Source organism: Lycorma delicatula, chromosome 8, assembly GCF_047948215.1.
Source record: "Lycorma delicatula isolate Av1 chromosome 8, ASM4794821v1, whole genome shotgun sequence".
In the NCBI taxonomy this organism is placed as follows: Eukaryota; Metazoa; Arthropoda; class Insecta; order Hemiptera; family Fulgoridae; genus Lycorma; species Lycorma delicatula.
In genome coordinates, this window is record NC_134462.1 from 17,707,820 (window position 1) to 17,722,473 (window position 14,654).

At 34.3% G+C, this 14,654-nt stretch overlaps 1 protein-coding gene across 2 annotated transcripts in view; it reads right to left on the reverse strand.

Annotated features, from left to right (window-relative positions):
- The window catches only part of LOC142329329 (uncharacterized), a 63,317-nt gene extending 50,955 nt beyond the window's left edge, over positions 1-12,362 (reverse strand). Inside the window, exons 1-2 of one of the 2 annotated variants that reach the window (XR_012757468.1) lie at positions 12,080-12,361; positions 8,260-8,376 (exon numbers count right to left, since the gene is read on the reverse strand). Coding sequence is in view for 1 of the 2 variants with exons in the window: in XM_075373814.1 (XP_075229929.1) it covers positions 8,260-8,376; positions 12,080-12,193 (231 nt within the window). In the remaining variant the exon portion in view is untranslated. Of the gene's footprint in view, positions 1-8,259; positions 8,377-12,079 lie in introns of both variants that reach the window. The other variant, XM_075373814.1, reaches the window with a different exon arrangement.
- Positions 12,363-14,654: the final 2,292 nt, after the last annotated feature.

The following is a 14,654-nucleotide window of genomic DNA, read 5'->3' on the forward strand; positions in this document are numbered from 1 at the left end:
ATATACACTTTTTTCGCTGCACTTCATTTAAAGTTATTTTATTTGAAAATGAGTTTTGATCCTCTAATTCTTTAATAAAGTGGAGTTACACAATTGCTGAAATATTAGTTTTTATTAACATCAAATATTTATCCAATTATTAATTCATCAACATCTTACATGAAATATTAGGATAAAATAAGTCCCTTTATTTTCGTAATACTAGATTAGTATTATTTGTATCCTCTTGAGTTGCTGATTAACAAAAATTGCAAATTTCTGGTGTGCCGTAGATAAAAGTTAATTTCGACCTTATGGTACAAAATATTAATTTTTATTATTTGATTATTTGGTGAATAATCAAAAATGAAAAATAAACAATCACACAGGAAAAGAAAAATAACATGAAAAAATATATCTCAAAAAAAAACGACAAGAAAATGAATATGAAGAGGAGAAAATGTTAAGAACAAGGGAAGAATAAAAAAAATTAAGAAAAGATGAAATATAAAGAGGAAGAAAACATTAAGACCAAGGAAAAGATTAAGAAAGGATGATGAATATTAAGAGAAAATTTGAAAACTAGAGAATGTGTACACAAATTAAGATCAGAAGAATTATATCAAACCAAAGAGCAATTAAATGATTGGCAACAAAAAACAAATAAACAAAATGATTATCAACTACAAAGGAGAATACTGTCCGACAATACCAGAGGAGTAATGAACTAAAAGATAACAATTTTTTGCCATTTATTAAAGATAGGGAATGTATGCCTCAGTGTATATTGTTCTTGTGGAAGTCTATTTTTAAGTCACTGTGTAGTTAACTTCAACGTAGATAAAATTTAACAGAAATTTCAAAATAATAAAATAAAATTAAACTACAAAATCCAAAAATATTTTGATTCTAAATTATAATTTGCAATTAATATTATTAAATAATCAGATGTTTCACCAAATCTGTTACATATACACAAAAATGAAATAATGTCTATTAAATTACATATACAGATTTCTTTTAAATGAAAAGTACAAAAAATTTTATTTCATTAACTACTGATATTTTTGCATATTTTTTTAGTTATTACCGAATTACTATTTCTGTAAAATTCTTTTTTACAATTAAGAGCTTAATAATAATAAATCAATATATTACAATTAAAAAAAAAAAAATCAAAAACAAAAGGAGATAAAATTCTGATTCGAACCAATGTGTCTTCCTTCTCTTTAAAATCCAAATATTTCATTAATTAAAAATTTGACTGCAATCAAAAAGGGAGGTGTACAACTAGAGGTTACAACAGTACTAAATCCAAAATTTCGACAACCTACAACTAATCGTTTTTGAGCTATGCAAGATACATATGCTTGTACATACGTACAGATGTCATGCCTAAGCTAGTCAAAATGGATTCACGAATGGTCAAAATGGATATTTCCATTGAAATGTTAATACTGAAATGTTTCACAATCACAATGCTTACTTTACTTTGTAAAAGGAAGTAAAAAGAGGTTAAAAAAAGGAAAAAAGGAGATGAAATCTGAAGACCGAAATTTTTTGCACAATACTAACTTTACTTCATACAAAGAAGTAAAGCATATCAAAATTCTTAGTAAATGATTTAGAGTCCCAGTTGACCCTAACGACTGACAATATGACATTTCTATCCCAAAAATTGTACCACATTTAAAGTACAATTTTAAAAAAAAGTAAAAAAAATTTGGGTCCCATTTGATCCTCAAATATAACATCACCTCATATAACATTTGTAATAAGTCACAACGTGAAAAACAGATGAAATATCAGAATTATAAAAAAAAAATTAAATTTTTAATTAGGGTCTGAAGGACCATCTTTTATGATCTTCTCATGTTATCTACATTAGTATAAGATGCAGTTGGCTTATCAATCTTAAAAATTTAAGTAAAAAGTTGATATTTTAAGAACAAGTCCTATTCAGCCACTTGTTTTTTGGATCTTAGAAGTTTATTTATTGGCGTAATTTCATTTAGATAAGTCAGCCTGTATTGCTACAATGTTATGCAAATAAAAATAGTGACTATGATGTCCCTTGTATGATGAGAATGAAAATCAGACCAAATCTGGGCTACATATAACCAAATATCAACATTTTTGGTCAAGACTTTCAAGATATGGGGCAGAAATCTGTTGATGCAAATGCTGAATATCCCGCACTCCAAATCTAATTGACATAACCAAAAATGTTTTTTAATTCTAAATAACTTAATAATTACTTTCATACCAAAGCTCAATTTTCTAAACACAATAAATATATATATATATATATATATACAGGCAAAAATTAAAAATGACAAAATTACACTTTCACTTTTTGAATTTTGTACAAAATTTAATACCATCAATGCCAATTATGTAGAAATTTTTTGAACCAATCTATAGATATAATCCAAAAAAGTGTAAGAGGGTCACTAATAATTAAACAGACAAACAGCTTTACAGTAAAAATGGTTAATTAAATAAAAAAACACAATTTTTTTGTCTACTTTTCCAAGTAATCCCACCAACTTTTATGTGCTTGTCCCATCTTTTTATGAGTCTTCTTATCCCCTCAGCGAAGAATTCTTTACCTCTTTGACACAGGCTGCGGGGTGTGTGCGATGTTGCCTTACAAGAATTGCAGTGGCGCATGCAGTGTAGGGAGGAGGTGGACTTTATGGCGGAGCTAATCGGCCAGGCCATCAAGACTGGCTGTGACGAGGTCCTACGGCGGCCTAGGCCAATGGACGGACCCGTCATAGACAATCAGTCCGCTGATCTGAGCGTGCCTGGAGCAGTCATGACCCCATTTTCCGGGGGTCGTCTGTGGAACGCAGACGGAGGCCCGGCAAGAAATGGTGGTCCTCTGACCTTAGTGTGCTGCGCGTCAAGAGTGAGATCCGCGCGGATAAGGTACCAGCGCTGCACCCTAACGGGGACCATCGTCAACAACGTGCGCGCTGAGCGTCTTCGGATCTACCGGCGTGCCCGTAATGAATATGTTCACGCCATCAAAGAAGCCAAACTTAAGTTTTGGAAAGACTCCATGCGCGAGTTGCAGCGCGATCCTTGGCAGGTCGCAAAGACGTGTTACGGGCCAAAGCCATTGCACGTGTTGTCCAATGTCCGGTGCGGGTTAGGTGGTCGTGACCACACTGCGACTTACCGGGCGTTCCTGGATACTCTGTTTCCAGATGCTCCGGAGGGTGAAGCGGAAATCGGCGTTAGGGCGGGTGAAACACCATTCCCTGACGTTCGGACCGTGGAACCCGAAGATATAGACCGAGTGGTTTCTCAAATGGCATTGAAGAAGGCACCGGGGATTGACCAACTTAACCCGGATATTTTTCACCATCTATTGCCTGTCATAAGGGAGCCACTTGGCAGACTGTTCACGGGATGCCTAAGCTGGGGCTGCTTTCCGGTTTGCTGGAAGGTGGCCTTGGTGAGGGTACTCCTGAAACCTGGAAAGGATCCTGGTGAGGTCAACAGTTATCGACCCATCAGCCTCTTGCCGGTTCTCGGCAAGTTGCTTGAAAGGCTGGTTGTGGAACGGCTCGAGGAAAGCATCGATATGAGCTGTTTTCTAAATCGAGGCCAATATGGTTTCATTAAAGGGGTTGGCACCGAGTATTGCATCTTAAATGCTCTTGGCGAGGTGGAAAGCGCAGACTGCAAATATATTTTGGCTATTTTTATTGGTATAGAGGCAGCATTTCCTTCCTTGTGTTGGAGTTCTGTCCTCTATGCTTTGGAACGCCGCAATGTTCCCGAAGCCCTGCAAGCGGTGGTAAGAGACTATTTGTCTAACCGTACGGCTCTGTTTAAAGATGCGCACCTAGTTGTGGAAAAGTCCGTCACCAGGGGAAGCCCGCAGGGTTCCGTTCTCGGCCCCCTGCTGTGGAACCTGGTGTTTGACGGATTTCTGGGGTTGACATTCCCAGAAGGGGATCGCAGCCCAGGCTTTCGCCGATGACCGTCTCCTTTTTTTAGTTCGTGACAATTCACGACCGCAGCTAGAAAGTAGAGCGCAGGCGGCTTTGTCAACCGCCGAGGGCTGGATGGACATTCAAAATTTAAAGATTTCTGTGCCAAGACGAAGTTTATGCTTCTGAAGGGTGCAGACAAATTATCATGCAGTCGAAACCCCCATATTAAATATAAAGGCTGTGTAATCGGCCAAGTGAAGGTTCATAAGTACCTAGGTGTTTTATTTGATGATAAGTTGCTTTTTAGTAACCATATTAAGAAAGTTGCGGCGGATGCTGTCTCTGTGATGCACAAGCTTAGGATTGCTCGGAAGGATTACGGGCTGTCGGGCCGCCAAATGTACTTGGTGTACCGAGGCGTTTTCGAAAGTATGATCGCATACGCGGCGCCAGTTTGGAAAGAAATAGAGCACTGCTTCAAAATTTAAGGAGTGCCCAGCGCAGAGCGATGATAGTATGCACTGGTGTATTTAAAACAACCTCCTACGAGGCTACTACTGTATTGGGAAATGCTCTCCCAATCGATTTAGTGGTGAAAGTTCGAGCAGTCATGTGGAAGTTGCGAAGAGGTCGGGAGGCCGAGGCATTTGGGATGCGGTTTCGAGCCGGCCAGAACCGGAGCGGAACGGATATCACAATGCACCGGAACAAAATTTCGTACAGTTGCCCATCTCCCGTCTGCGGAAGAGGCTATGGAGCCTCGCGATGGAGACATGGCAGCTTGAATGACACACCACGACTAAGGGAAGATCCTTGTATAGTTTTATACCGGATCTGGGGGGATGGTATCCCTCGACTTCGTTTTTAAGGGCGTCGGGTGCCCGGATGCTCACCAACCATGTAAACCTGAACAAATATCTGTTTCGGTTTCGCCTGGTGGCTGATGAGTTGTGTCTGCGGGGAGGTCCAGTCGAACGTGCATATGATGTTCGACTGCCCTGCCCTTGGGGGGGCCAGAGATCGAGCCACCCTGGAACTTAGAGGTCGGGGGGAAACTTGGCCGCTCACAAACGGCGAGTCAATGTGGCGAGAGCCGTATTGTCGGATCGTGTGGGATTTCCTCGATGAGGTTGCTATGTTCAACCGTCATCGTTAATTTTAAGGGTTGTGTAATGTAATAATGACTCCTAAGCTCTGTTGTAGCGCTGTTAAATGGTGGACAGGTACTAGCTGGCATACAGCGACCGAGGCGTGGCAGCCTAAATTGCTGCCTTTTAGATATACGAACTTCAATAGTTTTAATTGTAATAAGGGGTGCGCCTCCCCGATTTAGTTTTATTGTTGACAAGTGAGCGACTGGGACACTTAAGCGGGTGCTGTACAGCACTCTGCTTAATTAGCTCACGCAAGTTAGGTAGCTCATTAGGAGCAGATAGGATCGAGGTCACTATACTGTTTTTTAGAGGCACAGTAGCCGTTTTTTGGCACGGAACATTTGGTCTATGCTCTAGGGCGACCGAATGGGGTGGTGGTGGGAGAAATGCCAGCTAACCTCTTCGTTGTCGTTGACTTGATTCCACGTAAAACTTCTTTTATCATACCAATCAGATAAAAATCCGAAGGAGCAAGCTCAGAGCTGTAAGGAGGATGAGGTTAGGAGCTCCCAACCCTCTTTGCCAATAGTTTCCAGCATCAGTTGTGCCATATGAGGTCAAGCATTGTCTTGAAGAAGAAGCACACCTTTCCTCTGCCATCCCGGACATTTCCTCTTTAACACAGGCTTGACTTTGTTCTCAATCATGGCTGTTGATAATCCATTCCTCCTCCAAGTAACCACAGGAAATCAGACCACTGGCACTCGAAAAAGGTGGTTAACATGACCTTACCAGCTGATGGTTGGGTTTTGAATTTCTTATGGACAGGCAATACAGAATTTTTCCACTGCATGCTTTGACATTTGGATTCAAGCGCAAAATGATGTATCCAAGTTTCATCACAGCTTAAAATCCTGTCCAAAAATGTGTCACCTTCATTATTGAAACGATTTTAGGGTTCAATGAAAATGTGAAATCTCTCGGCTTTGTGATGAATGGTAAGCTCACTGCGAACCCACCTACCACAAGTCTTACAGCAGTTCAGTTTCTTTTGAATGATGGAATGAGTTGTGCCAATGCTTACTTGACATTTTTCAGCAATTTGTTCACTGTATATGTAGTTGTCTCCTTGGATAAGTGAATTAATATGAGAATCTAATGTCCATGTCAACACTGTTATCATGCTTGGAGCAGTTCTCATCAGTCACTTTTAAACTTTTCCACCCATGTGTAAAAACTCGCAAAGTTAATGCAACTACTGCCATATTGCTTTTTCATCAGAGAGAATATTTCTGACAGTTGAACACTTTCCAAAAGTAAAAATTGGATCACAAAACACTGTTCTTCAAAAGTACTTTCTTCGAGCAGCATCAAACTAAGATATTAGTTATGTTTACGTAAATATTAATCCAACTGACTAAAATTCTTCACAAAGTTGCCAACTAATACTTACAAATGTTTCAATTGCCTGCGTTAAACATTTCCTTCACTAAAAATGTTTGTCTGTTAAATTATTGAATAACCATCCTATTATGTATGAACATTAGTACACATCTTCCAGAAATTGCCAAACATTTTTTTTTATTACAAAAACCCTGATACCCAAAATTATATTTGATCACCATGCTTTCCCTTTATAGCTGTGCTGCTGCTGCTGCTACTGCAACCAGCAATAAAGCTGTAATTAGGAAAGTAAAAATGGATGACTTCATGAATCACATTTACTCCTGCTTCTGATTCTTTCCTTAAATCCTGAATCTGCATATAAGAATAGCTTATGTTCAAAATCATAATGCAACATTTTTCTCAAATCCTGATTTTAAAAAATATGATGTTCCTTAAAATTATAATAAAAACATAATTTAAAAAAAATACTAGGAATTGCTTTTCAATAAAATGGTAAATAACTTAATATGAGACAGTCAAAACACTAAGATTAGATAAGAATTGTTAGTTTTAATACTGAATTTCATGTACCAATCTGTACTAACTGCAACACCAAATTACAGTTGAGAAAACCTAATAAACTGCATAATAAAATTAAAAAAAAAAGATTATTCTAAAAATTTAATCAGCACTAACATTTATCTGCTGTCACAAATTGACCATTAACCGTAATTACGAGGCTTGGCTGATAAATTTTACAAATTAGCATGCTACACGGAGACAAAAGATAGTATTGAGTTGGGCGTAGCAGCACATGATAGCTAAATTCCCCCTCTACAAATCTGTGATAACGCGTTGAAATCAGTTTACTGGTTTGTTTTCAGTAGCAGTTAAAATGGAGTTGAGTATGGACAATATGTCAACACGGTTAGAACAGCATGCAGTAATCAAATTTTTAAAATCAAAAAATGTGAATCCTATGAATATTTTTCATCATTTAAAAGCAGTTTACGGTAGTGAAACTGTTGAAAGGAGTACTGTGAATAGCTGGATGTTGAAATTTCGCAAATGTGAAACTGGTAAAGTGACACCTGACCATGCACCTTGCAGCTGACTACCAGTTTCTGTGAATGACGAGAAACATCGAAAACACGTGGACAATTGACAGGTGTTTCAAAGTGACGGGCGAATCACCCAGCCACACATTGCTATTCAGTTAGGCAAATCTAAAAAATGAGTAGGCCATATTATCAAGCAGTAGGGTTACTGTAAAATCTGTGCATGATGGGTACCGTGTAAACTCTCTAATGGCTCTCCGCAAGCTGAAGTTTGAACCTATTCCACATCCGCCATACTCACCAGATTTGGCTCCGTCAACTTCCACTTCTTCCCTCACCTCAAGAGGGATCTCAAAAGTAAACATTACACCACCAATGATGCGGTGAAGGAAGCTGTGGCCACTTGGATCCGAGAAAGACCACCAGAATTTTTCAGTGACGGAATGCAAAAACTTGTCAAACAGGAAGAGTGTACCAATGTAAATGGCAATTATGTTGAAAAACAAATACTGCATTTTGTAGCTAAGGTGATGTACTTTTATTCATTTTTTATTTCATTCCAATATCTCTTTTAATTTCTATGCTATGCATGTATGTATTAAATTCATCAGCCGAACCTCATATAAGTAGTTAAAACCCCACAATCACCAGTTTATTTCATATATCAAAGAAAATTACAGTAAGACATATTTTGAAAATATAAAATTATACCCATGTTTAAAATCTGCTCTTTTTTTTTTTTTTTAATAAATTAATTATCTTTTACAAAATATGTTATATCCAAAATTTAACCTTGTTACTAGTTTTTTTCTTCAATGACTCTTCAGAAGAATCGTCCTCTTCATTTTCACTCTCACTACCTTTTTCTTCCACATCATCTTGTATTGGTTTCTGGGCATTTTTCACAACCTGCAGAAAAAAGTTAGTATATACATTGATCATAAGTGAAATTATTGAGCAAATTATCATACCTAGTTAAAATGCTCAATAATTTAGTAGAGTTTGTAGTTGAATACACAAATATCAATACATGTTGCCCACACTTTCATAAAAATATTTGTTTACATTTAAACGAATCTAGTATTAGAGATAGACATAGTCTTCTTTCTATGAGAAAATTACCATAAAGTTGAATATGAAAAATGGCGAAATTTCAATTTTGGTAATTTTTTTCAAGAGGCACTATTTGTACAATTTGAATTAGTTTTTTTGATGGAATTCAGAGAACTTTGTTTCATCTCCCAATTTTTTCCTCAGGGTTTTCACTTTTGAAGGAGACATACAATTTATTTAAATTTATCAGAACAAGAGCCTTTTGCTTATGCACTTTGACACCATCAACACGCATGCTAATACAATCCTTTATAATCAGTAAACTGATAATTTTAACCTAACCTTCTTTAGAACTAAGAATACATTCTTTTAACAGAGAGAACTCTCTTCACATGAATATGATGATAATAAGATATTCATGTGAAGAAGACTGAGCTGGATTTTCATTTTCAGAAACTTTGAGTCAAAACACAATTCAAGATTGTTTTTTAATTTTTCTGATACCTTATTTATTTTAATTTTTACTGCTGATGGCCTTTGATCCATGCTTATTTTTTTCTATTTCAATGAAGGTGATACACCCAAAACGCTAGAAGCAGCATCCAATTGTTCAATATTGTGATGTGGGTCAAAGTATTGCTCTTGATCTCCACATTCATATAGTTCTTTGCTCTGCTGAGAAAAAATACTTTTGAAAGAGTTAACACAAAGAGACTTTCCAGGAACTAAATTTAGATTTGTAAAAATATGTTCTTTAAGGGCTTGCTCTAATGTTATTTGTCTTAATTTTTTCTTAACTGTTTTTTATGAGTTCTCAAAGGGTCACAACAGAACTGTCCATACAGATGACTGAATTTTGACAAAACGTTTTTCATGATATTTACAAACACTAGTGGCATCTGAATTAAAATGTAAAAAAATAAGTTGTTGGTTTTCATCACTAAATTCACAAATTTTAATGACTTCTTTGGGCACTGTACCATACACTGTTTTATAACATTCACATAACTATGGAACATTGTTCTTCCATTGTTTTATGTGAAATTACTTGAAAATCATGTAAAAATTTAACTGATTTTAAAATTTGCTAATATAATATTATTAAGTAAAACTTATTTATTTAATAAACACTTCCAAACACTCCACAAAATTTGGCACTCAGTAAAGATGTGAACACATCACTGAATAATGTCAGACTGACCAATCTGTAATTGCAAAGCTAAATTATACAACAAGCATAAATGAGCATGTTGAAACTGAATTTTCCTAACAACTGGAAATGACTTTCAGCAGCTGTTGAACACTGCAGTTGAATGGTTCAAACAAGTCTATTTCAACTACAGTAATAGATATAAAGATATTGAAGTCCCAAGAAGACAAGAAACCCCCTTGGAGCACTTATTTAGAAAGTCAAAATGGTATCGCTTCTAACAAGTTTTTCATGGTTTTTGAGAGGTTATAACTTCTTTATTAGTACAATTGACAAGTAACTTATTTATTTGCCATAAACATCTACAAAAACACTAAGTTGTACAAATCTGAGATTTTTAATACCAGCCCAAGTTATTTGAAATCAAATTTGAATTTAAAAAAAAAAATTACTTTTCAAAGCTTCATAAAAATTTAGGGGTAAGTATATCACCATTAATATGGTAAAACTACTAACATATTAAAAAAAAATTCTAACTGTGTATGCCACCCCTGCCTCTTGAAAAAATTAACTGAAGTGAAATTTCACAGTTTTTCATGTTCCAACTTTATTGGTAATTTTCTCAAAGAATGAAGAGAGATGTGTAAATAAAACCACTAGATCAATCTTTTACCTTGAGAAAATATGATTTTTGTTTCTTCTTTACGGGACCAATAGTTTTTTTGGTTATTTTTTCCAAAAACCCTCACAAATAAAAAAATAGATGTGCGCACCGGTAACAAAAATGGTAGCAACAGGTAAACTGCTTAAATAAAAAAAAATTAGTTTCAAGGTCCTAAGACATGCAAGAAACAAGTGGTTAAGTTTCAATTTTTATTGAGTTGGTCAAGCAACCACCCTTAGGTCACTTCAAATGGATTGACCTATGTTTACATTTCAAAAACACCCCAACACTTACCTTCTGACTTCATATGTCCCCAAGAAAGGCAAAAATGTTCTACTTACAATGCATAAAGATGACGGCATTGATGTAATTTCAGGAGACTTGAAAGCAGAAGTTATAACATTTTATAACTCCACAAAGGGGGATGCAGATGTTGTGGATCACTTGAAAACTGAGTATGATGTTTCTAGAATCAGTAATCGATGGCCTCTAACTTTGTTCTCCATATTAAACAATGGTGCTATAAACTCTCAGACAATGTTTAGATCAAACATACAAGCCATGTCAACATGTAGTTACCTAATCCAGCTGGCAAAATCTCAAGTACAGCTACACCTCGTGAGAAGGGCGGTCATCACCTTCATACGAGTCTCAAGCAAAAAATACAACGGGTAGCACAACTTCTCCCACCACCGCTACCAAACCCTCAGTGACTAGATGGCAAGCCATGCTGTCTACTGCCCCATGTGCAAAAACCAATTAACACAGTATCAATGTGACATCTGTTCATCCCTTATATGCAAAGACTGTTTTGACTTGTTCCCAGTGTAATGACTACGTAAAAAAAATGAACAAAATAAAAATGGAACATTCATAATATTTGGAATATTGAATCAGTCAATGAACCAAACATTCAATTATATACAAAAATTATCAAACACATTTACGTTATTTCGAAATTTTCTTTAAATTTTCAAATTTAATAAATTTTTTAGTTTACTATTTCAGTTATATTTAAAAATATAAGTACAGTAAGATTTAGCCAGTTTATCATTTTTTTAAACAAAAATAAATTTGTCATTATAAATTTTGTTTTGAGAAAAAACCTAGTTTTATTCAAGTGTAGAGCAATGTTAAATAAAATCTACCGGGCGAGTAACCACATGATTTGTAGACACGCGAGTGATCCCGGGTTAAAGCGGCAGAATACTACACAAATTCAGAAAAGTGAATCCTAAATGTTTTTATACGTACTTTTATGTACAGCAAAAATGAATATTACTTAATTAGCATTTCACTGACATAAACTGATCCTTTAGGGTAATATTTCAAAAATAAATACTAATATTCATCAAGCTAACGTAAACATGCATCGGCCATTTAGAATATTCGATTGTTTACAAGCTTTCAATTTACAATAAGTACGGTTTAAAAGAAGGATTGGAAATTCCCTCCAACTTTTGAAATCACAACAGACTGTTTACATTACTTTATGATATACATTACGATGGTTACAAAAAAAATTGAAAAAAATACTCTTGCAACATAATAAAATTGAATAAATCCTCTCAGATTTTAGACTACAAATTTGAACGAAATGGTTTACAGTTATCGGAAGTGGATCAAACAACGGCCATATTGAATCGTAAAAGGTTGATACAACTTTGTAATTTTAACCACAATTCAAACAGACAAAAGGCATAACACTAAAACCAAACTTATAAACAAAAATAAAATTACCATACCTCAAGCACTTCACCATCATCGCTATTTTCATTTGTAACATCCTGTGATTTACTTTTCTTGGTTTCATCGTTTGCACCGTTCTCTGCTCTTCGTTTTTTACCGACTCTCGCCATTCGGAAAATATAATTCTATGTAGCAAAAAACTAATTTCAAAAGCACTGGAATATAACAGCACAACAAATACAGTACGATATACGTACAATATACAAATATAAAGTACAACAAACACACACTAACGCCACAAACAACCCAACAGGAACTAGAAGCGCGTACCTTCAGCACAACCGGTATCAATGGTACCAACTTAAAATAAATCTTGGAGGCGTCAAAAATGCTGAGTAAAAACAGAATGTTACAATCAAAATTAAAACTATGTGTAAATTAATCCTTTTAAAAGATTTTTAAATAAAAATTATTGTAATTGGAGACCTTACATACATATTTTGCCAGAGTTCCACCAAGAAAGGCGCTACTCGGGAGCTGATAATAAAACTAAATTAAAAATAAGAAAAATAATCGTAACAGATCCAGAAATGTTTTGTTCTTCAGTTACAACAGAAATATTTCTTCGTGATTTTTATTCCTTAGGTAATACAAAGCATTGCAAATATTTTGAATAATTATTGTACTACGTTTAGCTATTTTTTATTTGAAAATTATTTTTTAAAAAATGGTTTTCAGAACTCTAAAATTTCATTGAAAAAATTCGCGAAAAACTAAAATATTTCAAATCAAAAAACAATTTAATGTAACACAACTTCATTAAAATCGCCAACTAACAAAAATCCTTGTAATAAACTTTGTACAGAATTTAGTTCTGAGAAACTTATGTAAATAAATTCAATAAAAAACAAATACTGTTTGAAAATTTCATCTTTAATTAAAAGTAAAAGGAAAAGATTAAAAGCTACTAGAGAAAACTGAAAATACAATTTAATACATTTTTTCAATTACAAATCAGTTGACTATTCACCAATAACAAAATTTAATTTGAATGCGATTCATTGTTATTTGTATAACAAGTATTATGTTTTGATAGTTCCTTGGTTGTTTGAGTGGTTTTTAAATTGTTAATTTAATCTGTGATAATAAGAATTTAATTTTGACATTAGTTTATTTACAGTTAAATTTTAATTCAATTTGTTTTTATAAGAATTGAAATTCTGTTTAAATAAATGCTGACTTATTCACTCAAGTGGAATACAAAGATATGATTTATGCATACGAGTTTTGAAATTGAAGTGTCAAAGGTTCACTTTACAAATTACTACATATCCTAGATGGAGTTTCAAACTATTAATTGTTCAGTGTAATTTTTAACACTTCGTGTGAGAGTGGTACTTTTCCTAGTGCTAATATTTTATCTTGCTTGGAACTTGAATATGAAAATAATTTTCATAGTTTTACGCACAAGACATTTGTGTAGGATATTTTGGCATCTTAATATTCCAAAAACTTTTACATAGTGAATACTACATTTTCATGAATCGATTCCATTTCATGTGCAGCACTTTCAGCCAGATTATGATACGTGACTGCAATATTAGGATGTTTTAATGTGAATCACAACAAACTTTCATAAATACCACCTACAGATTGAACTACCACCCACGACTGTATCAAGAATAATTAGAATTTTCTTCAGTGTTCAGAAAAGAATTCACATGTTTACTGTAGATACAAATTTTCATTGTGTGATGTGATAAGATAGATAATCAGTTAATGGCCTTTTTCTATTAGGGCAAAATTACCTAATTTTTTTTCTTTATTTGAAAATTTCTCATACTCAAAATGAATGAACAAGTATTTACAATGTGATGTAATTACATTCCATCATTCTACTTAATCATGTAACAAATGCTTTAAATGAATATTTTGCTGCAAAACGTTTTGACCCTAGAGGATCTTGGACCTCCACCATGAACTGGATCTCAATCCATTACATTACTGTTTATGGCGTTGAATGAAGGGTGGGGTCAAAGTTAATATTTAAGATGAAGAGATCACTTGAATTTTAAATACTGACTGTCTTCATAATGGAGTATGAAGATGTTCTGATTTGAGCAACACAAGATCATCAGAAAAAATAAGTGCACCAATTTTAATGGTGGAATTTTTTAATACTCATTAGATTGTTAATGAGATTTTATTTTATTTTCAAAAATATCTTCCACAGAAAATAAAATTTTTACGAGCTTGAATGTTAATTTTTTGTTTGATTATAATTATATGAAATTATAAAAATTTCATATAATTTTTATAAAAAAAAAATATATATATATAGTTTTGTAAAAACATAAGAATTCCCTAGATATAAGAACTACTCGTAAATAGATCACTGAAGTTGGTTCATCTTCACATTGGATGTTCCCTGTTGTGTATGGCAGTAATTACTACTCTTTTGGTATATTTAGTTTATCACAGTTTCTGTAAATTCTTTTCACTCAGAATATGCTTAAAGAGCAAAACACAAATTCTCCAAGTGAAATTAGACCTATTGAAAATAAAATGTAATGTATGAACAATCTGTATTTCAGTAAGCCCAACAAAGAAGGGACCAGAGCAGAAGTAACT